This window comes from Rhipicephalus microplus, chromosome X, assembly GCF_043290135.1.
Source record: "Rhipicephalus microplus isolate Deutch F79 chromosome X, USDA_Rmic, whole genome shotgun sequence".
Classification (NCBI taxonomy): domain Eukaryota; kingdom Metazoa; phylum Arthropoda; class Arachnida; order Ixodida; family Ixodidae; genus Rhipicephalus; species Rhipicephalus microplus.
In genome coordinates this window covers 316,997,463-317,022,388 of record NC_134710.1, presented here as the reverse complement: position 1 = coordinate 317,022,388, position 24,926 = coordinate 316,997,463, and the positions used below count along the sequence as shown (strand labels likewise).

The 24,926-nt window shown below is 46.3% G+C and overlaps 1 protein-coding gene across 7 annotated transcripts in view; it reads left to right on the top strand.

Moving 5' to 3' along the window:
• LOC119162101 (sushi, von Willebrand factor type A, EGF and pentraxin domain-containing protein 1) overlaps window positions 1-24,926 on the top strand; it is a 398,489-nt gene that overhangs the window by 323,567 nt on the left and 49,996 nt on the right. For 6 of the 7 annotated variants that reach the window (XM_075879537.1, XM_075879535.1, XM_075879534.1 and 3 more), the window contains one exon: window positions 12,216-12,968. The exons of the other annotated variant lie outside the window; for it this stretch is intronic. In XM_075879537.1, coding sequence (XP_075735652.1) covers window positions 12,216-12,968 — 753 coding nt within the window. The remainder of the gene's footprint in view (window positions 1-12,215; window positions 12,969-24,926) is intronic. 7 annotated transcript variants of the gene reach the window in all.

Here is a 24,926-nt window from a genome sequence, read left to right as displayed (position 1 = left end):
AACAACCCCCCTCGGGAGCCTCCAATCTTCTCCGGTCTGCCTGACGAAGATGTCGAAGACTGGCTCGACAACTATGACCGCGCAGGTGTCTACAACAACTGGAACGAGGCATCGAAATTAGCACGCGTCCAGTTTTACGTCTCTCAGGTTGCCAAGACGTGGTTCCTGAATCATGAGAGCGACTTCCGCGATTGGTCTTCCTTCAAAGACCAGCTCCGACGCATTTTCGGCACACGGACCGTCCGTTCAGAAGTTGCTCGCAGGAAACTGGCAGAATGCGTTCAACATTGCGGTGAGTCTTACACTTCCTATATAGAGAATGTGCTTGCAGTTTGCCGCCGTATCGACGACACCATGCCAGAAGGTGATCGTGTCCGGCACCTTCAGATGGGTATCGGACCTACCGCTTTCAACGCCCTCGTCGCACACAACCCTTCGACGGTTTCCGACGTCGTCTCGGTATGCCAGCGGCTTGATACCTTGCAGTCAATCCGCCTGCGACCCGACTTCTCTGAGAACCCCCTGACAAACAGTATGGAGCTCCGATCCATCATTCGAGCCATAATTCGTGAGGAATTGCAAGCCTACACTTTACCTCCTTCTAACAACGTTCCCGCTCAACCCGCCTCTAGCGATCTGCGTGGCATTATTAAGGAAGAAATGTCAGCGTTTCAAAGCACCCACCGTGCTCCACCATGCCCTAACCCGCTTCGTATGCACAGATCGCTGCAATGACACCCTCGCCGTCTCAAGTACCACCACTTGTACCTGATCACGAACATCTCGCACCTCTAGTCGCCCGTCCACCGAACCCTACCTACCATTCTTCCTGGCGAGCCCCACGGCCTATTTCCTACTACTGTGGAATTCGAGGACACATTTCCAGGGTCTGTCAACGTCGGCAGCAAGATGAACGTCGTGGCTATGCCGCTTTTGAACGAGACGACACATGTGCTCGAGGTTACTACCGTTATGCCGACAGTCCTTCCAACCACCGGTCACCGTCTCCTGTGCGCATTTCCAACACGACCAACAATACACGTGCATCCCGACCACGCTCACCTTCGCAACTCCGACGCTCTGTTTCACCACTTCAGCCTGTCTCTCAACTGGCTGCCCAGCGATCGGAAAACTAAACAGTGCAGTTTTTGGAGGGAAAACTGCATCGCGGCGAAATGACCCAAGTCCTCCTGAACGACCGTCAAACATGTTATTGGTAAATGTGCAAGGTGTGCGGGTGTTGGCTTTGGTCGACACGGGAGCAACTATTTCAGTTATGCGTGCCGACTTGTGTTCTCGATTGCGGAAAGTGAAGACAGCCTACCTTGGATCATCTTTGATTGGGGCCAATGGAGCAATAATTAGACCATTGGCCCAATGAACAGCGCGTGTCTTCATTGATGGTATTCTTCATCACATCCCCTTCGCTGTCTTAATTTCATGTGCTCATGAACTAATTTTAGGTTGGGACTTTCTTTCATCAGCATCTGCATTAATTTCTTGCCGTCAACGTGTAGTCGAAATGACTGAGACCGGTCACTGCAGTGAACGCGTCGACGAAAAGCCATTGCGTTTCTTCACAGTTTCCGAATCCATACTGCTCCCGGGTCAAGAGCAACTCATCACCATCACTTCTTCAAATATTGCCAATGGTGACGTCCTTATCACCCCTTCCAGCAGCTGTCTAGCTCGCGGCGTTGTAGTCCCTTCCAGCCTGGTGCAGTTCAAAGACAGTGCTGCGATAATCCTTGGCCTGAACCCTACCCCAGAGCCCGTCATCATACCCCAAGGTTCTGCAGTGTCATGTTATGTGGATACCCAACTGGTATCTTTGGTCTCTCTTGACGCCTTGACAGCTCAGCCACAACAGGCCCAGTCTGTTACTTCTTCCTCCCTTGCTCCCGGGATAAATCCTGACCTTTCTGCTTCTTAGCGTGAGGCATTGCTGAATTTGCTAACGAAACACCAGGCCTCCTTCGACGCTAATGCTTCGGCACTAGGACAGACCACAGTTGCGCATCATCGCATCGACACTGAAGGTCAGACTAATGTACGCCGTTGTCCCTACCAAGTCTCCTTGGCCGAGCGCAAAATCATCGAGGAGAACGTGACCGATATGCTAAACAGAAACATCATACGACCCTCTACCAGTTCTTGGTCATCACTTGTTGTGTTGGTACAAAAGAAGGATGGATCGGTACGATTTTGTGTTGATTGCCGCGCGCTCAACAAGATTACCCGAAAGGATATATATCCAATGCCCCGTATAGATGATTTACTTGACTCATTGCAAGGCGCCCAATACTTCTCCACCCTTGACCTTCGGTCCGGGTATTGGCAAATACCAATGGACGAAGCAGACAAAGAAAAGACCGCCTTTTCTACGCCGGACGATCTTTACGAGTTTAACGTAATGCCATTCGGTCTATGTAATGCTCTCACCACATTTGAAAGGATGATCGACACTGTTCTTCGTGGCCTCAAGTGGAAAACTTGTCTATGTTACCTCGATGATATCGTCGTGTTTTCTTCCACTTTTGATGATCATCTGCAACGCCTGGATCAAGTGCTCACATGTCTCTCCAACGCTGGACTTCAACTAAACACAAGAAAGTGCCATTTTGGCAACACAGCTATAAAAGTTCTAGGACATCTCTTTAGTAAAGATGGCATCCAGCCCAATCCGGACAAAATTTCCGCAGTCCTCAACTTTCCGCGACCCTTTCGTTCGAAAGAACTACGCAGTTTCCTTGGACTCGCATCGTACTTTCGCCGCTTCATTCGCAACTTTGCCAGTATTGCCGCTTCTCTCCACAAGCTCCTTGCTAGTACCGGTTCCTTCGATTGGAATGATCAATGCGAAGCCTCATTTAAAGAACTCAAGCAGGCACTGACATCCCCACCGGTGCTTTGTTATTTCGATGACAAGGCACCTACGATATTACACACTGACGCGAGTGGACAAGGAATAAGCGCCGTACTCCTCCAGCGCGACCATGCGTTTCGCGAGAAAGTTCTCGCGTATGCAAGCCGCACTCTGACCTCTGCAGAGAAGAAGTACTCGATAACCGAACAAGAGTGCTTGGCTGTTGTCTGGTTCATCCGAAAATTTCGTCCGTACCTATATGGTCGACATTTTACTGTTGTGACAGACCACCATGCTCTTTGCTGGTTGTCCACAATCAAAAACTTGTCGGGACAACTTGGCCGCTGGATTCTCCGATTACAATCTTATGACTTTGACGTCATCTACAAGGCTGGAAGACAACATCAAGATGCCGACGCTTTGTCACGATGCCCTTTGCCGCAGTTTTCGGCGCACGTCACATCCCCTTGTCAAATTGGCTATACGGAGGACGCCTCGTCGATATCATCAATTTCTTCCCTACCTTCATCCACCCGTCCGTCAGTACTTACTACTCACCAGCGAGCCGATTCTTATTGCACTGACATCATTGGTCGGCTTACCGGTGCTTCCTCTTCCCCTAATGCCAGGCTTCGGAAACAACTCCGACTATTCAAGTTGGAGGACGATGTGCTATATCGATACATTTTCCACCCGGAAGGCCACCGATGGGTTCCCGTCGTACCACGCGCACTACGCACTGAAGTTCTGCGCGCTTCCCACGACGACCCGACGTCAGGACACTTGGGTTACTACAAAACATACGAGCGCATCCGCAGTCGATTCTTCTGGCCAGGTCTTTCCACGACAGTAGCTAAATATATTGCCTCGTGCGCACTTTGCCAACACCGCAAGTGGCCCACTACTGCTCCAGTCGGGACCCTACAACCACTTCCTAGTCCATCAGAACCGTTCTCTGTCGTCGGAATTGACCTCTTCGGGCCCCTCCCAACTACAACAGACGGCAAGAGGTGGATCGTCACCGCGGTTGATCACTTGACCCGGTACGCTGAGACGGCGTCAATCACTTCAGGAAGTGCTTCGGAAGTAGCAACTTTCTTCTTGAATGCTATTTATCTACGTCATGGAGCCCCTCGTCTTCTTTTGAGCGACCGGAGAAAGGCATTTCTTTCAAGCACGCTCAGTGAAGTTCTTCAAGCATCAAAAACAGTTCATAAAACAACATCTAGCTATCACCCGCAAACCAAGGCTTAACGGAAAGATTTCATCGCACGCCGTGTGACATGCTGTCCATGTATATCCGACCGGACCATCGCGATTGGGATGCCATACTTTCCTTTGTCACGTATGCATATAATACGTCTGTTCAACAAACCACAGGCTATTCACCATTTTTCTTAGTATACGAACGCTGACCAACATCACCACTCGACGTTTCATTCTTTTTTGGCCCCGTCAACTCTTCACCATTCGTTTGCGACCAGTTTCTGTCCCGCGTTGCTCGATGCCGTCGTCTTGCCCGTGTAAACACCGAAGCTAGCCAAGAAGATTACAAACATCGTTACGATGCCACTCACCGCGTCGTTCTCTACCGCCCTGGCGACAATGTACTTCTGTGAACTCCTGCGCGAACGCCTGGCTTATGCGAAAAGTTTGAGTCACGCTATCTTGTCCCCTACAAAGTTATCGAACAGACCTCACCGGTGAACTACCGTGTCACACCTGTTCATGTCCCCACTGACCAACGCTGCCGCGGAACAGAGATTGTGCACGTTTCGCGTCTCAAGCCCTATTGCATGCGTTCTACAGCGTAATTCGCAGCCAGGCTGGCCACTTCCGTCGACGGGGGAAATTAGTGTGAGAATTCATTGTACGTCATCGTCCTCATCTATCAATAACCATCATCAGTCTTCAGCCCGTTCCTCTTCATCATCGGCGCCATCTTGCTGTTGCTTGAATAAAGCGTCAGCTGCACCGTTGTATTTCACCATCTACAACGGCTATCGTGAAAGCTCGATGATCTACATATTCGGTCACGCCTACAGAGACTGCGCGAGAATTAAGGGGGAAGCGCTTCTGAAGGGACTTGGCTCAAGCTTCCCGTCGCGCCCGATTATGTTCTGGGTGAGTAATTTTGGGGAGTGGCGAGATTAATGGGTTGCTGCTAACAGTGACGGGAACTGCGTGCGTGGCCGTGGTGGGACCAGGAACGTTCATTCTAAGTTGGCCCAGGAGTTCTTGTCCTGTTTCTGTGAGTGATAGTCTTTGATATTGGCTGAAAATATGCGCCTCTGCAAGCTCTCCCAGAGTGTTGTGTACCCAAAGTTGAAGGATGAGATAGTTTTCATGATGTTTCCACGAGTCTGTCAGGTACACTCGAAAAACTGTGTATGTTGGAGAACGTGATGATGTAGCTCTGGGTACGTGATCTGCAAGTGAATGTGTTCAGCAGACAGGTGATGGCAATGGAGGTGACAAAAGTATGGGGCAGCGTGGCCTCTGCAGTCGTCAGTTCGAACCTCTCGGCCAAACGGAAAAGACGTCATGCGTATCTGAGACTCTTGCTTCGGAGCCCAACCAAAGCTGAGTGGCAATGACAAACCCTAATATAGAGCTAGAAGATCATGATTTTGGCAAGAGGACTTCCGCTAGGGAGCCGGCAACGCTGGTGTGCCTCGCATGGGCTCCGTATTCTACGAAGTTTTGCTTGAACCAAGACTGCATTTTTGGTGCGAACACTGGTCTGTCTTGAACTTCAGCAAGCTGCCGACACTGCTAGTGAGTTCCTCAAAGCTCTTCGTTCTTGGGGAGCTTTGCAAACTTCAACTCTGGCTTAGCGGGGGAACGCTGTCTCGTTAGCCCTAACGCCACCGGCACTGGCGTCGGGCTTGCGCTTCCACTCACGTGCACAAGTTCATTCGGCAACGCAATGGCATACAAGGTGAGTGGCAGGGATCTACCTGCCACAGAATTCAACCCATAAGAATGGAGTGTAGTCCTAAATGCCCGACAACGCTCACCTCGACAGCAGTAAAAAAACTGAAGGAACGCAGTCAAGTAAAGCGGCGTCAGCTGACAAAACGCCAGCACCCAAAACGGAATCAGCACCCACCGTTTCCTCAAAGCTCGTCGACACAGCTGTGGCGCGTCCTCGCTTAAAACATGCCACCGTTGCCAGTCGATGACTTCAAGATCATCTTTCGTCCGAGTGCAGGCGTAGATCTGGCACAGTACAACAATGGAGAGTTACGAGTGGCTGTAGTCGCCAACAGCGGACTGCACTCCATGTTTGCCGACAAAGAACTTGTGTGCACCAATCTGGCCAAGAATATTTTCACCGTGTCCACTTCTTGTGCCGAGCGAGTAGCCAGCTATGCAAACATACGAGAACTCATGCTACGTGGTAAAAACTGGGATTTCAAATGAGCGTACATAGCTCCCCCAGACGGGGCACGGACAGGAATCATCTACTGCGCTTGGAATGGTGAATTACCTATGGACTAGCTTCAAGAATTACGTCAGACCAATCCCCTTCTACCAATAGTCCAAGCAAGGGACATGGGGCGTAGCTCACGCTCAGTGCTCATTCACTTCATGGCTGAGGAGCTTCCACCATCATTCAAAATGTTTGGCATCCTGTACGCCGTTTTCAACTTTCGACCGAAGGTGGAAGCGTGCGTAAACTGCAAACAAGTCGGCCACCGACGTGATGTAGGTCATTCGCCAAATCGCCTCACTTATACTTATAATACTCAGGAGATTGTCGGGCGTCTAATGCGAGAGAATCAAGAGTTCAAGCAACAGTTGGCTCTGGTGCTGGAACGTTTAAGTACACTTACAGCTGCCCCATCTGCCTCTTCTCCACCCCTATTTGTCTCTCCCTCTATCATAGAGCCTGATATGGCAGCCGAGTCTGGGAACAATATTATAGATTCCTCCCCACAGCCAGCAAAAAAGAAAAGGACAGAGCAGCCCGACTCATCGTAGGATGATTTTAAATGCACCAGTCGAAAAATTCGGAATGAACACCGAACTCAAACAAAATGTTGATTTAAGCTTTACGCAAATCGCTGAACGCTTCACCAATATAGAGAGTATTCTAGACGTGTTAGTTGCTCGGCTCGAATCTCTCCCACAATCTGCACCCTCTCCACGCCTTCGCAGCCATAACCCCTTCCTGCACCTTTGCTTCATCCTCACCCTCTTCACTCTGCATATGGCGATGGAATTGCCGTGGATTAAGAAGTAAGAGAGACAACCTCTCACTTTATATACAGCGGTCTACACGGGCCTCTGATGTCATCTCCGTACAGGAACCTTTAAAAGCTTGCAAACTCCTCAGATATCAGGCTGTACATTCGCATCCTAGTTCCCCATGGGCTACCACATATATACACACGAATATCTCGTTTATAGCGCATGATCTCTCCGATCTTTACAGTGACTGCCTTCTTCTTGAACTTCTCCGGCGTAGTACAGGACAAGGCACATTTTTTATTTTGAATATTTATTCTCATCCTAGAGATGACCTCACGGCTGTTTTTGAAGCAATCGATAGGGCCATCTAAATAGCAAACTCTGCTCCCATAGTTGTAACGGGTGATTTTAATGCCCCGCACGTAGATTGGGATTACAGGAGAAACACTCGGAAGGGCACCAGCCTTTTTCAATACATTCTGCGAAACAGGTGTGCTCTAGTCACTGACTGCATGCTACCAACACGAATTGACATCAGTGTGAGCAGAGATACCACCCAAGACCTCACTTTCACTAAAAACGTGCTACAAACTAACTGGACACACAGTGGGGTCAACCTCGGCAGTGCTCATTACATCCTAACAATTACACTGTCTCATGCCAATTTTCGTCCAGTTTCATTTAAAACATATTGTTGACTGGAAAAGATTTCGCGAAATCCGAGACCAAAACCCGAAAAAAGAAATTCAAGGCTACAAAGACTGGGCGTTCCAGCTTAAACGGGATGTCGTTGCGGGGACCGTAGCACCGGGCAACGTGGCGTTGAGTCCATCGCGGTAGCATCCACGGTGAGAACACGCCTTCTCGTGTACCTCGCTGGCTCAAGCTTACGTTGATGTCCCGCATCCTGACGTCTTGCTCTAGCGCTCTAGCGGGGTGAGCGCTAGAGCAAGTCACGCTCTAGCGGGGCGAGCGCCCAGGACACGGGGTCCAAAGCCCCGACAACCATTGAAGCCACCCGCGCACGCTCCCTGCTCCAGTCTTCTTTCTTCTCCTTTTCCAGTGAATTTCCCGCTCCGATTTTGCCCCTATGGCGCGCTCGTCATAATCATCACAATAGCCTTTGAACTATACAGGGTGCCCCAGGTAACTTTAGCCAGAGGTTTAAATAGGCGAACACATGCAATTTCGACGCGATGAAATACGTTTTGCTCACCGTTGCCTGGAGTTGGTCAGACTATTTTTATTTTCTCAAATACTGTTTCATTAAATATGTTTGACTAACTTTTGAAGGAACGAAGATGGATAAAAAATTCATTGAGAAAGTTGTAGATCGGCCTGCAAAACGTCTGCTTATACAGTTTTGATCTTTTGATTGCCTGCAAAATTAAAAAAATACCACGTGACAAACCCGCTGAAAAAACCCGCTAGTGTGCATGAAGATTCTAGTGCTTCAAAGCGTTCCGCATACGAGATACGCTTCCCTCGCACCGGTTCATGACAGTAATAGGCAGTCACGGCGATTATCGTTGTTGGTGGCTGATATCAAAATGTGTTCATCGTAAAGCCACTGCCACCGTTGCGGCCCTGTCGAGACAGCACAATGGAGCAAATGCGATGGTCGTTCGTGCGCGGAACGTTGAGGATCACTAGAATCATTGTGCGCACTGGAGTGTAGGCGAGTTTGTCACGTGGTAACTTTTGTTGCATTTGGCGGGCACACTCTAAAGAAAAAGGGGAGCGAGAATGGAGAAACGGGCTCCTTTCCTCCCTTGGCGCAGCGACTTCCTCCCTTTCGGGCGCTTTACCCGTCGCGCCTTCTTGCGGCAAGGACCAAAGGAGCAACGTTCCTCCTTCAGCGTTCAAGTTTCTCCTCAATGACGAGGGTCTTCCTCGCACGCATGCGCACGCCAAGCCTGTAGCCGGCCGCGGCCAGTCGCAAGCGATTGCTTTTACCTAAGATTGTTGTAAACAATGCAGGAGTGACGTTTTCTTTTCTTTTATTAGTGTAGAGTAAAAGCCTCTCTTTTTTATCATCAGGCACTCGTACGATGCTCCGCACACTTCCATGTGTGTCTCGTGTTGTTTCATACTACCAATTTGTCACGAATACAAGGAGCTCTGCTTCCCAAGCAGTCTTGCTTTATCGATTACCTTAGAGAGTAAAAAAATAATGAATTTTTTCGGTGTCGACATACTTGGTAAGCCCACGCATTTTTAGTTTTGCACGGCACCAACAGCACTCATGAATTCAACGAGGCGCGTAAAAAAGCATCACACTTCATTTTCCAACATTCTAGGAAACCTGATACCACTGTACAGTCCATGCGTGAAAGCACGATCATATACAATTGATAGAGTTATACGTGCCGCTACCGCCATATAGACGTTCTTTGCAGTTTACCCCCATTCGAATACGGCCGCGGTGGCGGGAAGTCGAACCTTCGTCCTCCAGCATAGTCACACGACACCCAATAAGGCTATGCTACCACGGCAGGTGAAAGCACAAAGGGAAACAGGCTGCAAAGTTTTACCGAGCGTTTATTCGCCAGACTAGATTACAACCATCAGAAACTTTTTAAACATCATCATAACTAAACTTTTGTGAAAAGTGAACCAATGACTTCTGTAGGTTAAACCAAATTCTCAATCGCATTCGTTTTGAATTGCCCCTGCCAGAACTGAGAAGTAGGAAGGAATCATGCACGCGAGCAGTATGCCTTTCTCGTCCATGATACTCCTTTGTCGTGATAAACTCAACACAGAATGCACTTCTAGTAACAGCTGTGCACAGCAAGTAAGTCCTAACGCTCACTCACCTTTATGAAAAGAGTATTCCGAATCCAGAGTAATAACCACCCCAGCCACAGCGCTAACAACAAAATTGTGGCGCTCACTATGATTGAAAGTTGACACGCGAGGCGAATCGCGAGAAGATCTGAAGCAGAAAAGTAGGCAGGCACAACATTCTATAAAGTTATGGTAAACTTACGCACTGAAGCGATAGTTCCTCCACTCAAGTATTAGAGCTGCCGCGACGCCAACAGCCACTGTCATAGCTCACGAAAAAATACCGTCGGATGCGAGGTCATCGCTTGTTTCTCTCGCAAGACCCGCGTTGTAACGTACGTATACATTGCTAGGACGGTCGTTACCGCATCAAAAACATTGTCATTGAAGGGCTAGTGGTGTACAGTATCCATGGCTAACGGTCACACTTGTGGTACGCACGTGAAAAGAATATAAGCAAACGTTAAGACGAAACAACTAAACGAGGTCGAAATGACCACAGAACACCTACCACGACGGAGACAAAGTTTGGTCTTCATGCTGCGCCCTCTCCAATAACAAGAAGAAAAAAAAACGTGAGCTCCGAAATGGCTAACGCGCGGCAAGAGTTTGCACTCTCGGAGGCTTCAAAAAAAAGTAACTGTGGCAGTGGTCGACAGATGGCGCAGCGTTCGGAATGCCGTGGGCATTCTATGCATGGCTTGGGGGTATCCGCCTTCGTGAAAACCTGATAACCTCTAGTAATTATTTCGTTCATTATCGTGCAGCCATTGATAAACTTAGATTCGTCTAAGCATCAGATACAATATATTTACGCGGGCGCATGTTGTGGTATTGATACAAAACGTAAAAAAATTGTAAAAAAAAACCTACTTGTAACTTGTGCCACTCTGGTCAGTCGAAATTCATCGCTATATAAGCTGGTACGCTTTCATAGTAGGGTGTGAGTAAACACGTCAAGGTTAAATAAAGAAAAAAAAAGTGAACACGTCGAAGTGTGGGCCGTTGCTGTGAATGGTTCATTGTGCTCTTGTTGCGTACTTGTTAGCGTAAATGCTAGTGTATTGTTGCGTACTATATGTGTACTTCGTGACCATGTGTGCATGTGTAGCTATATGGATTGCATCAGCACATATTAGGCTTCCGGTGTCCGTGAGTAATCCTGAATGGGTTTAGGCGTAAACAGTTCGCAAGGGAGCCGTAATAGTGGGCAATGCAACGTACGTCGCGGCAGGAAACTTTTTAGTTTCGTTTAAACCCTCCAGATGGCGCCAGCTACCACCTACTTCATTGCTATGACGCTCTCACACCTCCAGCTACTTATATAACATTGAAAATCTATCTATTAAAGCTGCACTACGGATTCGGATTGGTTTTACTGCGATCGAGTGTACGGTTTGGAGGCACATATCATGACCTGCGCACCCGTAAACGCATGGATAACGTCCCTACGCTATGTGAATCTGCGAGAAATAACTACAGCAAGCCTAGCATGCACTCTTCAGGTGAGGGCTCTGCAGAATCCGAGTCTTTCGGTGTGAAGGTGGCTTCGCTGACTGAACGAAACGTATACTTGCTCCGTCGTTCTCTTTCGCGATGTGTTCACCGCCATAGGTTCGTCTGCTTGTTTTTATAATCATTTCGTTCAATATCAATCTCAGCGGGACCGTTTTTTGTAACTTTCAATGCCGTGTACTCCTTACCATTCGAGAATCGTTGCATTTGCTAAGCCTACTCGCTTCGCCGGGGGGCAGCTATGTTGATTTTCATAAGGAGGAACGTGTTTCTCCGTGGATGAGGGAGCAACGTTTCTCTATTTAAAGACGAACATTGGGGACATCGCCGTTTCTCCCTATATGGAGAGAACGTCACTCCATTTTTTAAGAGTGCATTTGTAAATAGCAGAATAACACTAATACTTACCAGATATAATGTTCAAAACTGTCTAATCGGACGTTTCGCAAACCGATCTACAACTTTCTCATTGAAAGTTTTTATTCCCTTTCGTTGCTTCAAAAGTTAGTTATTAAACAGATCTAATTAAACAATATTTTAGAAAACAAAAAATTGTCGAACTCCAGGCAACGGTCAGTAAGATGCATTTGGTAACGCTGCAATTGCGTGGGTCGGCATATTTTTAAATTTTGGCTTAACTTGCCTGGAACACCCTGTATATCGTCATACGTCACCATATGTGATAATAAGCATGTTGTTTCACTAGGGGTGGTGCTCTGAAGACGCGAGAGCATACGTTACAGTGAAGAAATTCAATTTTTTTGAGCACTTCATAAATTGACAAATTTAGTGATAATAATATGCATATTATGATTTTCACATCCATGTTCTGTATTTGATCTTTAAGGTTCTGAATCCACTGCTGCGGACCCTCTGCGTCACAGCGAACAAGGCATGGCAGCCAAACCTGTCCAAACAACTAACAAACACTTTGTGGAAGAATCAGCCGCACAAGCTTTCAACAGAAATAAAGAGCCAGATACAAAATCACATCATGGACATAACACACGATATGCGTCTGTAAGCCCTGCAGAGTATTCTTCTGAATCCACTGAAAGTCAACCTCCCATGTCTCTAAGTCAAACTAAAGATGCCTTGAATACTACGCGACTTGAAGTGCAAGAGCAAAGCAGTCTTCACGAGTTGACTACAAATCATGTGACAAGTGGCGATGCTTCCAGAGAAATCAGTCAACCGGCGCTCGCTTTTATATCCCAGAATGAGTCGTCCAGGCCAGTCATTTGTGATCATCGCACTGACTCAAGCCTCTGCAGCGATCCTGCCAACGAAAGACGACCTTCGACGCGAGGTACAGGTGATGATCGGGCTGACCCAGCGGCCGGCGGTACCAGCGAACTACAAACTACGGCTCCTGAACGCCATGAGAAAAGTGATCTCAATGTCTACTCAAATTATAGTTTAAACTTCAACGCACGTTACTCCAATAGTTCACATCATCGCTCACTTCAAGAGGTGAAACCAGAAGCACCTTCGTTACCATTCAACGAACCTTCATCGATCACTGATCGGCCAAGTGTGACCAGTTCAGCGCATGTTCCAATGCAACCTGAAGACCCATATGAACCTTCATCAACCAAAGGTATGATTCCAAAGTTTTTTCAATGTGTTTACCCTGGTGTGACACTGCATGGGGTTAAAATGTAAGATAGCTTTAGCTCGGTAAATATCAATAGCACTGGCTGTATCAGTGTGAAAATGACCTTAATTACTCCGTTCGGTTTATCGATACAGTTGATCCCACACATTTGGGAGATTAGTGTAATGCGGAGCAGCTAGCAAATAGCTGCTTAGCATTGTATTGTTTGTCTTTGAGGCAAACGAAGTCATTTGTGTCAGGACATTATTTAGCTATATATCACATGTGTGTCATGCGTACATGAATGCGCAGTCCGGTATATACCATAGTATTCAAACGTGTGTTCCGTTACAAGTAATGCATGACCCGTCATTTTTATTTGTCACAAACTCGTGTCGTGCCATCCCATACTTGGCAGATATCTAGCACCATTACCATTCACATAATATGTACGTCAAAATTTGCTTGTTAGCACGTCATATACAGCCTCGTCGCGCAATACCAACTTCAGCGTACCTCAATCTAGCGAACCAACCATGAGCGCACCATAAGCATCGCATGTCAATTATGGAGTACATAAATCATGACATGCTTATCATGATCTTGATGTTACCAGCTGTCATTTCCGTTCGTCATATCTCATGGCTACGTCCCTGCCTCGGCCTTACCATTGCTTGGCGTAATTAGCTTGGTCATAGCATTCCCTGGCCTAACTCGCCATGTAGAACATCCAGCCGGCTGCACGGGCTCCGTTGCTAGTGGACGATGGCAACAAATTGATTGATATGCGGGGCTTAATGTCCCAAAGTCACCGTAAGATTATGAGACGCCGTATTGGAGGGCTGCGAAAATTTCGACCACCTGGGGTTCCTTAACGTTAACCCAAATCTGAGCACATGGGCTTACAGCTTTTCTGCCTCCATCCAAAATGGCCGCTGCCGCTGGGGTTCGATCACGCGACCTACGAGTCAACAGCCGACTACCTTAGCCACTAGACCACCGTGGTGGGGCGACGATGAAAACAAAGTAGACGCGCACCAGCCGAGCAGCGTGGCTGACCATGATTATTAACACGTGGCCTCGGGTATAGCTGCGGTGGCGATGTTGTAAGACAGCCAGCCGGTACTAATCTCAGAGGCCACCGTGCTGATTATTCCAAAACAGACTTAGTGCAGGCATTAAAAGCATCAAAAAAATTTAACACACGTGCCTATAAAAAATGCCGTCACGAAAAGTTTGTGACACATTTATTTCACGGGTGCACATCTGTACACAATGAAACGTCCAACAAATGAAAGAAACTGCCTCCGCTTAGTCGACCATCCGTCACGCGATGACTGGTTCCATCGTAACCTATCTATGTATGTATGTATGTATGTATGTATGTATGTATGTATGTATGTATCTATCTATCTATCTATCTATCTATTGTGAGTGCCGACTATTCACTTGGTCATCTTAATTTGTATACTCAAAACCATTGTAATCATCCTCGTTGGACGCGTGGTCTGCGTATATATATATATATATATATATATATATATATATATATATATATATATATATATATATATATATATATATATATATATATATATATATATATATATATAAGGGAAAGAAGTGTATACCTAAGGGCTCGTTTTTCCGTGTTTTAACACAATATTAAATGAGATATAACAGACAGTAATGCTAAGGAATGTACAGGGGAAGTTATTAAAACCAATGGAATGTAAATAAGACGAAAGAAAAGTGGATGAAAAAATTACCAACTGTGAGCAGGAATCGAAGGTCGTAGGTTCGATTCCTGCTCACAGTTGGTAATTTTTTCATCCACTTTTCTTTCTTCTTATTTACATTCCATTGGTTTTAATAACTTCCCCTGTACATTCCTTGGCATTACTGTCTGTTATATCTCATATATATATATAAATATATATATATATATATATATATATATATATATATATATATATATATATATATATATATATATATATATATATATATATATATGTGTGTGTGTGTGTGTGTGTGTGTGTGTGTGTGTGTGTGTATGTATGTATGTATGTATGTATGTATGTATAGAACCGCCTACGACTGTTGGGTCTCCTGGCCGTTTCGACAATTGTATCAATACCAAAATTGGTATGTCATAATACGTCAATCATAACATGCCTGTCATGAATGTCATAATTTCCATTTCATGGTCTCGCTGTTCTTGCAGTGGTTTAGTTCACCTGATATATTGCAAAACTGGTATCGTATGACGTTACTGCATGACGAACGTAAGTGGCAGACCCTAACGTGGAAATCGTGATTTGCATGTTAAGTAAGTCATGACTGTGCTCCACGCTCATGATGCGCTCACAGTCGTTTCACTAGCTTCACATATACCTAATTTTATATTACTGGACATGAATGAATTACAAATGTATGTGACTGGTGGAAACATGATAATCGTAAGACACGTGTCATGTAAGAACATCAATACACGCCACGCTCATGATGCACTCACACCCATTTTCCTAAATTCACTTATTCCAAAATAGGTATTACGTGACGCGAACGGGTGGCGAAGGTAAATGATACGTCCAATTATGATAATCATGAAATGCGTGTCATGTAAAACATGAGTACATACTATGCTCATATCGCGCTCTTGGTCATTTCCCTAGCTTCAGATATACCAAATTTGGCATCACAGAACGTCAATAGATGACGGAGGTATATGACTAGTGCAAACTTGATAATCTTGAGATGCGTGTCATGTAGGAACATGCGTACCACGCTCATGATGCGCTCGTGGCCGTGTCACAAGCTTCACATATACTAAATTTGATATTACGTGACGCGAACGAACGACGTCCAAGCATGATAATCGTGGCATGCGTGTCATGTAATACATGGCTACATGTTACGCTCAAGGCGCACTCGCGGCCGTTTCGCTAGTTCTCCATGTACCAAATTGGGTATCACGTCAAGTGAATACACTACGAAGGTATATGACACGTCAAAACATGACAATCATGATATGCATGTCTTGTAAAACATGACTACATGCTACGCTCTTATCGTGCTCGCGTCCATTTCTTTAGCTCCACATATACCGATTTGGTATTACTTGACGTGAATAGATGACTAAGATAAATGACACGTCCAAACATGACAATCAAGACACGGAAGTCATGTACGGCATAATTTACGTCTGCCTCATAACGTTGTGCTGATTTTAAACTGGCATATCAACCTTCCTCATGCGTGCTTCCCATATGATCGATTCCCACTGTACGTGGCGTCTGCCAATTTTTTCGTGCATTTGGCTTATTCAGAAAGGGTGGTCCCCAGAGCAAAAAATCACGAGTTTCCCGGAACTCCTGTGAAACTCGGCCGATCCTGCATAGCACCCTTGATGTATGTCTTGAAACCCGTTCCTTCTACTGTCCCAAAGTGGTAAGGCCTAGTAATCAGGTTCAAGTCTCCTTTTTGCCTTATCTCGCGGGCAAACCCTGTATACGTGTTATGCCCAAATGTGTGATGCTGCGATTTTATTGCACCAGGTTCTTGGACCTCTTGGCAGTCTCTTTCGTAGCAAGTTTTCGATTGGCGTGAAACTGCAAGCTATGATCTATTACATCGGAAACACCGATATAATTGCATGAGATCATTGCACGAGCTCTTCAATGAACTACCGTCCCATTTCCATCATTTTCGATGAGTCGCCGGAACTCTGTGGACGTCCGGCAGTGTTCGTACTTGTAATATTCTACGAAGACAAGCTTCCTGGATGTAGGACCCTCATGATAGAATTTCAATTAGTTCAGCAGTTTAACACTGTATCAATGTCCTTGTTTATACAAAGCGCTCTTCAGAAGCTCGGTGAAGCCATAGCCAGCGTAGTATGTGTTTCGCTCTGCCCCGCCGCGGTGGTCTAGTGGCTAAGGTACTCGGCTGCTGACCCGCAGGTCGCGGGTTCAAATCCCGGCTGCGGCGGCTGCGTTTCCGATGGAGGCAGAAATGTTGTAGGCCCGTGTGCTCAGATTTGGGTGCACGTTAAAGAACCCCAGATGGTCTAAATTTCCGGCGCCCTCCACTACGGCGTCTCTCATAATCATATGGTGGTTTTGGGACGTTAAACCTGACATATCAATCAATGTGTTTCGCTCTGATTCAAAGCTGGGAATGATCAAACGAAAGGAGCGCGCTTCCATCAGTGACAGCAACAACTATCTTAGCAAAACTTGTTATTAAGTTACATTGAAACCTCGATGATATTGTCGTGTCTGATGTAAGGGCAGCCAAACAAACGGCGACCAGGAAGTGCAAAGTGAACTGCGCCACGAGTGGGCAGTTTAAAGCTGCCCACGCATTACAAAGGGTGCAGCTGCGCAGGCACGCGTGGCACCTTACGGATGCCTCGTGGGTACTTCGTCAATTTTCGAAAGGCATAATTATGGCATAGTGCCCACATAGCGACTGTACATCCTGTAGACATTCTAAGATAGTTTGAAATAGCTACCGCTATGCGTAAGAAACTTGCCTTCCCTGCGGCAAGACGATGTGCCCGGTGACACTAACCTGTTCAAGACTTGAAGGCGAAGCTCAAGCGTTCAAGTTCTAAGTGTGCCTGATAGCTAGACAATATTGCTACCGAAGACCAAAATTATTGCATAATATTCTTCAATTTGGCCGCACAGCATTCGCTTTATTGAATGTGAAGCATTTATTTTTGTACTGTGACACTTTGAGCGTTTCTTTATACGTATCTATCTAGTCGCTTATAGGTCCGGGTGCTCTCGTGAACATTAAATTGGCTTAACCGAAGTTAGTAGGGTAAGATGGTTTTATGATTATGAATGTCTGGTCATGACATGAATAATGTGAAAATCTTGTCACGTACGACGTCAAAACCTGTCCTCCAGACACGTGTGGCACATACCCGCATGCCACGGGCCAGGATAAGCGGGTATGCACCGCAGTTGTTTGACCGTGTATACCTATACCGAAGAACAGTGAGAACAGACAATGGTAATTCAAATGCGAGCGTGTCGAAGAAAACCGACATCGCCAGAATCGAGCCCAAGCATTCTGCGTTCCGATCAAGCGTTCTACCCCAGAGCCACGTCACGTCTCGGAACTCCTTTAGAAAAGGACTACGCTGGAGTAATGTTGGTGAAACGTCAGATATGGTAACAGCGCTGCCCATTCAATTTCATACCCATTACATGTGTGCTACAGTTAATGAGGCACGTCGGTTTAATGCCAGTTGGACTGGCACCATCCTCTGAAATTTGTCTATGTAGCACTACGCAGCACTACCATCTGCAGAAGCACAAGCGCTATATACATTTCAGCTGACCGCTTCTGGTTTTGGTAATGCCCACGTTACTCTTGGCATCGTTACACGACTGAAAATAATTGGTTATATACAACATATCCGACTGCTCAACATATATTTCTGTGCGTATAACGTCATACAGTGCACCACAAAAGTTTGCAGACCACACGAGTGCGTGCCGAAGTGTCTGTATGCGCCACCAAGCGATGCGCCGTCAATGCAGTCGACCGCAGTGCTAGGTCAGAAATGGGTGTTCTTGACATTGACGCACCTTGCAATTTTCTACTGTCGCGTAGCGCATTGTCAGTTTGTAGTTTTCAAGTGAAGCGCTTTTCTGCAGTATGAGTGCACATCTTATTTTCATTGCCAGATCGAAGCTATCCCTGCATGCCTCGAACGACGGTCCGTTAGCTAGGTATCACTCTTTGATCAATATTGTGACTGATAACTTTTATGCTCATACACTGCTGTCAAGGCAGAACCACGTAGACGCAAGTGCCAAAAAGCGCGTCACGTTAGAAAGTGAAAATTATTTGTACTGTGTCAGAGAAGGAGACAGGCCATAGAATAAGGGAGGCACGCTGCCTAGGCGCTGTGGGGCAATCGATCACCACTTACGTAGCGGAAGTGTCAAGCAGAGGCTTTTGGCCACGCTTCGTGGTCGACTGTACATATGTTTAGCGTCATATCGTAACGTTTTCCTCCCGAAAGAAGATCACACAACACTCACCTTCTAACCACACAATGTAAGGCAAAATTACCCAAAAAAAAAGTAACGGAACCTTATAGGCACGCGCGATGAATGGATAGGCCATTGAGGAGCAACCACAGAGAGATGCGTGCTGCGTGCAAGCCACTTAGTCTCAAAAAAGATGAACCGTGTGGGAGATGCGGGCCATGCGAAACCGTTATCAAGGACACTTGTCGTCCTCCTCTCTCCTGGCTCAGTCTTCTCTCTCTATCTTGCTTGTGACGGTTGGCGTTGCGTCTCTCTCGGAGAGCTCGACGAGCTAGGAATGACGCCGCGGTGCTTTGTGTGCACGCTTCCATGAGCGTGTGGTGCTGCTTTAACGTTTCGTCGCACCCATGAAGTTTGGAGCAGGTGTCGACACGTCGCCACGTAACGCTGTATACGTCTGGCTTAGCCAATAAGGTCACGACCAACTCACGACACCATCGGTTGGGAATGACAGCCAACATGACGGCCGAGAAGACAGCAGAACCATCGGATACATTACTTCCGTCTGGCTCAGGGCAGAAATTAACGCTGGATTCTTTCACAAGAGGGTGACCATTCTTTATTCTGCCGTACTTCAAGCGTGTGTGATACGGATCGTGCTTGCCAGCAACGGGCTGGGTTGTATTGTATATCGCACGCATGAAATGCAACGCGGAGGTCTGCTTGGGCGTCTGCAGTTCGCCTGCGCTTTTTGATCGCCTGGAAAATGGCCGCTGTTGCTGTCGGCCGCCCGTACGCTCACTCATCGAGTGCTCGCCTGTGTTCGCCGCCGTGATGAGCTCCGGGCTCACGATATTGGGCGGAAACCTCGTCGCTGTGTTGCGAGTCGTCCACAACACGTTGCGGTTACTCGTAAAGAGCTTGGTTGTATTACTTCACGCGCTGTAAGTGCACTGGTACGGGCCGGCGGGGCTTTGGCTTGCGTCGGAACTCGCTGAAAATTCGTCGCCATTACAGTTGGCTTCCCCGTAAATCGGTCGCAAGCAGCTCGGTGCCAGCTGTTGGCGGCGCCGGCGGACTCGCGTTTGCTCGCTGCACTCTCATTCACTCCAGTTTGTGGGAAAGGGCTGCATTACCGTCGGTTTCTTCGGCGCTCGCTCACAAACCAGCTCGGCGCTGTTAGTGGCGGTGGCCCAGCGTATGCTTCCCTCCTGTTAGAGGTTCCCTGGCGGCAGACGCTGCGCGTGCAACGCCGTGTTTGGTCTCGCGTTCGCTTGCTCGAGCTGATGACATTGCTCGCTTAGAACTCCCCGACATTTTGGTGGCATGGTGGTTCACAGCGTCGCGTAGTTATGGCTGCGGCAACCGCACTTAGGTTGTTGCGCTACAGGGATTGAAATGCGTCTTTGACAATGTGTGACATCACGGTGAAATTATTGGCATGTCATATTTACACGTATGTTTGTATTTTCACGTTGCACGTATTTATGCATAATCATCCTCTGTCACGTACGACTATTTTTACAATCTTATTGTGTAGCTGTGGGCAGGTATTGTGCAGAAGGCTGTGGCATTGTGCGCTGGCGTCGGCAATGTCTTTCACCTATGGCTTTCCTCCGAACAACTTCAGAAGTACTGTATGACATGTGAAGGTACACCTATTTGCATGTCATATTTCGCATGTGCGTTTTTGTATCAACTTCCTCGTACTTGTCATATACAGGCATCTTCATCTTCTGCCGCGTGGGACTAGCTATTTTTACAATCTTATTGTACAGCCGTGGGCACACAACATGCAGAAGGCTGTGTGCGCTGGCGCCGGCATGCCTGTCATCTATTACTTCCGTCGGAGGAGCTTCACAAGGACTGTACAGGATGTGACAAGAAGGCTGGACTTGTACATTTCACCATGAATTCACTTCAAGAATGGAGAAACGTCCTGTGTATATAGAAAAATAAAAGATTTGAATTTTTTTCATTAGGACCAAAACTTTCCTTTAAGGCATAATATTTTTGCAAGTATGTTAAATGTGCACCGTTACACCGGTGTTGTGTATGAAGTGAATTAGTGTCTTGTGGAATGTGTTGTCATGTATCCAACAGTTGTAACTGGCTGTGTCGCTTTAGCGAAGGGTGGCTTGAAGGATGAGACAGGAGCGTTCTGGCTGCAACACTTTACGTGTCCAATAAGGTGGTATGCATCCAATTGGATTATTTGAGTGGATCAACCGTTCGTTTGGCAAGGTGCAATCAGGTCCCGGAAATTCTCAAGTTCAAGTTATCACCTGTAGGGAGTGAAAAAATCAACCGCGCCACGTTTCGGCTTAAAACACCCAAAGTGGATCTACTTACCCCTCTGTTATGCAGCGCATGGGTGCTTCCATTTACGCTATTGCATTTTCTTGTAGGGGCGTCCTCGTCGGGGCCAAGTTTCAATTCTAAATGATCGAATACTACATCTTTGCATGTCGCTACACACAAAAACAATTTGTTCTTATAGCAAGTAGTTCTTTTTAAACATGTGCTGCGTCGTTATTCTTTTGCAATAATTTTTGCTCCAGCTTACTCGTAGTCAGCAGCAGCCTATCGACTTCATTATCCGCATTTCAAAATATGCGGCAGCCAATGGTAGCGATGGCACGTAACGGCTTGCGGTACTTTCGGATGTGTCTCGCACTGTTTCGTTTCGCTGTAAATCTTTCGAGCCACTGCGGTCGACACACTATTTCGTTCTGTTTATTTGGACTCGTTGAAATGCTTTCGTGGAGGGAATTCAAGTGACTTGTGGAGAACGAAGCGGCCGTTGAAGCTTTCATCGGATGAACACCCGCTTCAAGCCCGAGAATTACGGGCTGGTAAGTAGAAACCACTTCAGTTTTTGTTTTTCAAGGACTGTCGCTTGCTGGGCTAGTTGATTCATTTCAACATATGTAGCTTTTTTTTGCCAATGCGTAGGCGTCGTACGATGGCACTGAATTGTAATATTAATTTTTAAAATTTTTTAATGTGTCGATCTCTCCGCGGAAAAATGTGCGGGACTAGCAGCGTGGCTTCACGTGGGAACGAGTTGCTGACTCAATAGTTAGGTAATTCCGAAATCGTATCACCAGGTAACACAAACCAGGTCATTGCGATGAAAGAAGGCAAATACCTCATTGTCTCCTCGCACGTGTCTTCGTAGCTAGCCCATATATTAGTGCAAAACACCTACAAGTTGCTAGTTTACCGCAGTTGCACTTAAGAAGCATCACATGGGGGCGTAGGTTTGCTATAGTGTGACATAGAAAGCGTCACCTAAATCAGAAATACTTTTTTTTCTGCCACAGCCTCCTGGCCTACCTGACTTGGAAGCAGCTGTGTACAACGGGCCAGGAACCTGCTACATGACATGCCTTGGGAAGGAGAAGCCCCGTATGATACATGTGTTATGAGGTACCATTACATATATGTATAAAGTACTGCTGTTTACTAGTTAAATGCGTTTATTCGTTTACTTTGGAAAAGTTTATGCATTTATTCTGCTTATCAATATCTGGTGATGTTACTTGTTTTTTCCAGACTGCCATTCAACGACAGGATGACTAGCCCAGAATGTTCACTCTGCAAGCACGTTGAAACATCTGAACGTCCACTAAAACGGGTCACCTCGAACCTCACGCATGCAATGCTGTATTTGTGGGTGTTTTACAACGCATATCGTGAAGAAGTGCTTAGGTTGGTCACAAGCATTGACTGTCTACCGTGGCATTAAATCTACACTTCAATGACGTTGAAACTGAAACACTACTACTTAGACTTTGTGGCACTGTTGAGCTCAACTACACAGGTTTGATCCCAGCCACAGTGGCCATATTTCAATGGAGGTGATATGCTAAGACACTCGTGTGCTTAAGGGTTTGTTCGATTCGCCTGCACCACATCATCCATTCTACGAGGTGCTGCACCTCACCAGTCGTTTCAGTGGTGCAGCAATGATGTCCTCTAAACCGTGCCATTCGTTTCAAAACGCGAAAGAAAGGTACAAAACTAAATCTACTTCCTGATTTCCCTGTACCTCCTACTCTGACGGCGCTGGTTTGGTGAAGCCGCATGCACAGCTAAACAAACGACATAGCATTATACGTAGGTGCCGTACCTGCCTCTGCAAACGCGGCGTGTTTTGCCAAGATGTTTGCACCCCATTAAATTAAGCGAACAGAAATAAGAATTCGGCCTTGTCATTCACTTGTGATGTCGCACTGCTGAACTCGTGCTGCACAAGTTCTAAACATCTCGGGCGCAGCTGCGAACCAGTACCCATTGGTGCAGGCGAACCAAAGTGATCCTTAAAAATGGAAGCTTGTACATATGAAAAATCTGTGAACGCGAGGTGTCAGAGAAAATGTTTCGACAAGCCGTCTTTTTTCCTGCGAGGCTACAATGTCACTTGTTTAAACCCTTTAAAACCACTACTTTACGACTCATGATTACTTCAAGGTTGGCATGTGAATCGTCATAAATTGTAATTTCATTACAAAATGAACAGCCGCGCACTGAAGGGCAACAACAGGCTTTCCGAAATTTAGTTGTGCCTTGTGACACAGTTTACAAACTACACCCGGAAATGTTTTGTCTTAATTAACTGTGTTTATCTCATATAGGTTTACAAAAATATGCGCCAAAGCTCATAGGGCTGCACTAAATTGCATTAGCTTTGCACATATGTTCAATGGGCTTCTAAAATGATAAATCATACAGGTAATGAGCACTTGCAGCACAGCTTCCGGAAACACGTGAATGCTGCCATGAGGAGTAAGATTGTGTTCATTGGATGTGGTACTGTTTTTTTTTTTCGTATCGCAGAGAAACGTCCCAGATTTCTTTGAGCCCATCTGCTTCTGTTTAAATCAAGTTGTCATAGCTATTGCGTACCACTGTGAAGTGAAATTCTGTGCATTACTGTCATGAAAAAAATCTAGAAAATTCCGCAGGTAGTTGAAACATCCATTATCTTGACTTATTCACAGCCACACCGCAGGATAGTACATATTTCAAGTCCAAACCTCTAAAATTAGCAGGGACAAAGCAACTTCAGCTTTCAAGCGCAAGTATACTGATAAAGTAAACACAATAACAAGTTTGTAATAAATGTGGCCTTCATTGATCCAGTATTTGGACAGATTCACATCATGTGCCACCAATTGATTGATAGAGTGCTTGCTTCCAAGAGAGTGCTCAAGCTCTATCGATATGTCTACGCAAAAAAGAGATTGTGCTCAGAGCTGAGCAGTTGTTTAGTGTGCTGTAAGAGCACCAACAAAGATGCACAAACAACAAAAATGTACAATGCATGCCTAAAGCTTATTTTTTTAGAATTGCGCCTTTTCGATCTATAAGCACACACCTCATAACTCTGTTACTTCAGCACACACGTTACCTGCATACTCATCAGACCGGTAATTACTTGCGACGAGAAATTGTAGCCGTAGTAACTGTGTAACTTAACTCTAACAATAAATGTAACAAGCCTGAAATAGTTTAGGCCCATCACCTAAATACATATTAACTATAAAATGGGCTCACGGATGAGAATTAAAACTAGTGCCTGCCCTGTCGACACGACCCGACATTGCACAATTGTAAAGTACTCAATGCAACATTGCAGAGCGAGAAAGATTCAGAACTGCACGCATCCGCGATTGTTTATTTAACAAATTGATCTAAACTACATTGCTTTCGCTGCGCCAGCGATCTATCGCCAATTGCAAGTTCCCTTCCCAATTCCACATCATGCATTCACTTCGCTTCAAGATCAACACTACTTGGCAAGGACTTCATCTGACGGCAGATTGGGACCCGTCTTCTGAAGCCACGCTATTAAACTCGAACGCTGCTACACAATGAGAGCGACGTTCATTCAGAGATATCGATGTTCAGTTACATGCATATGGTTGTTATCTTTCAA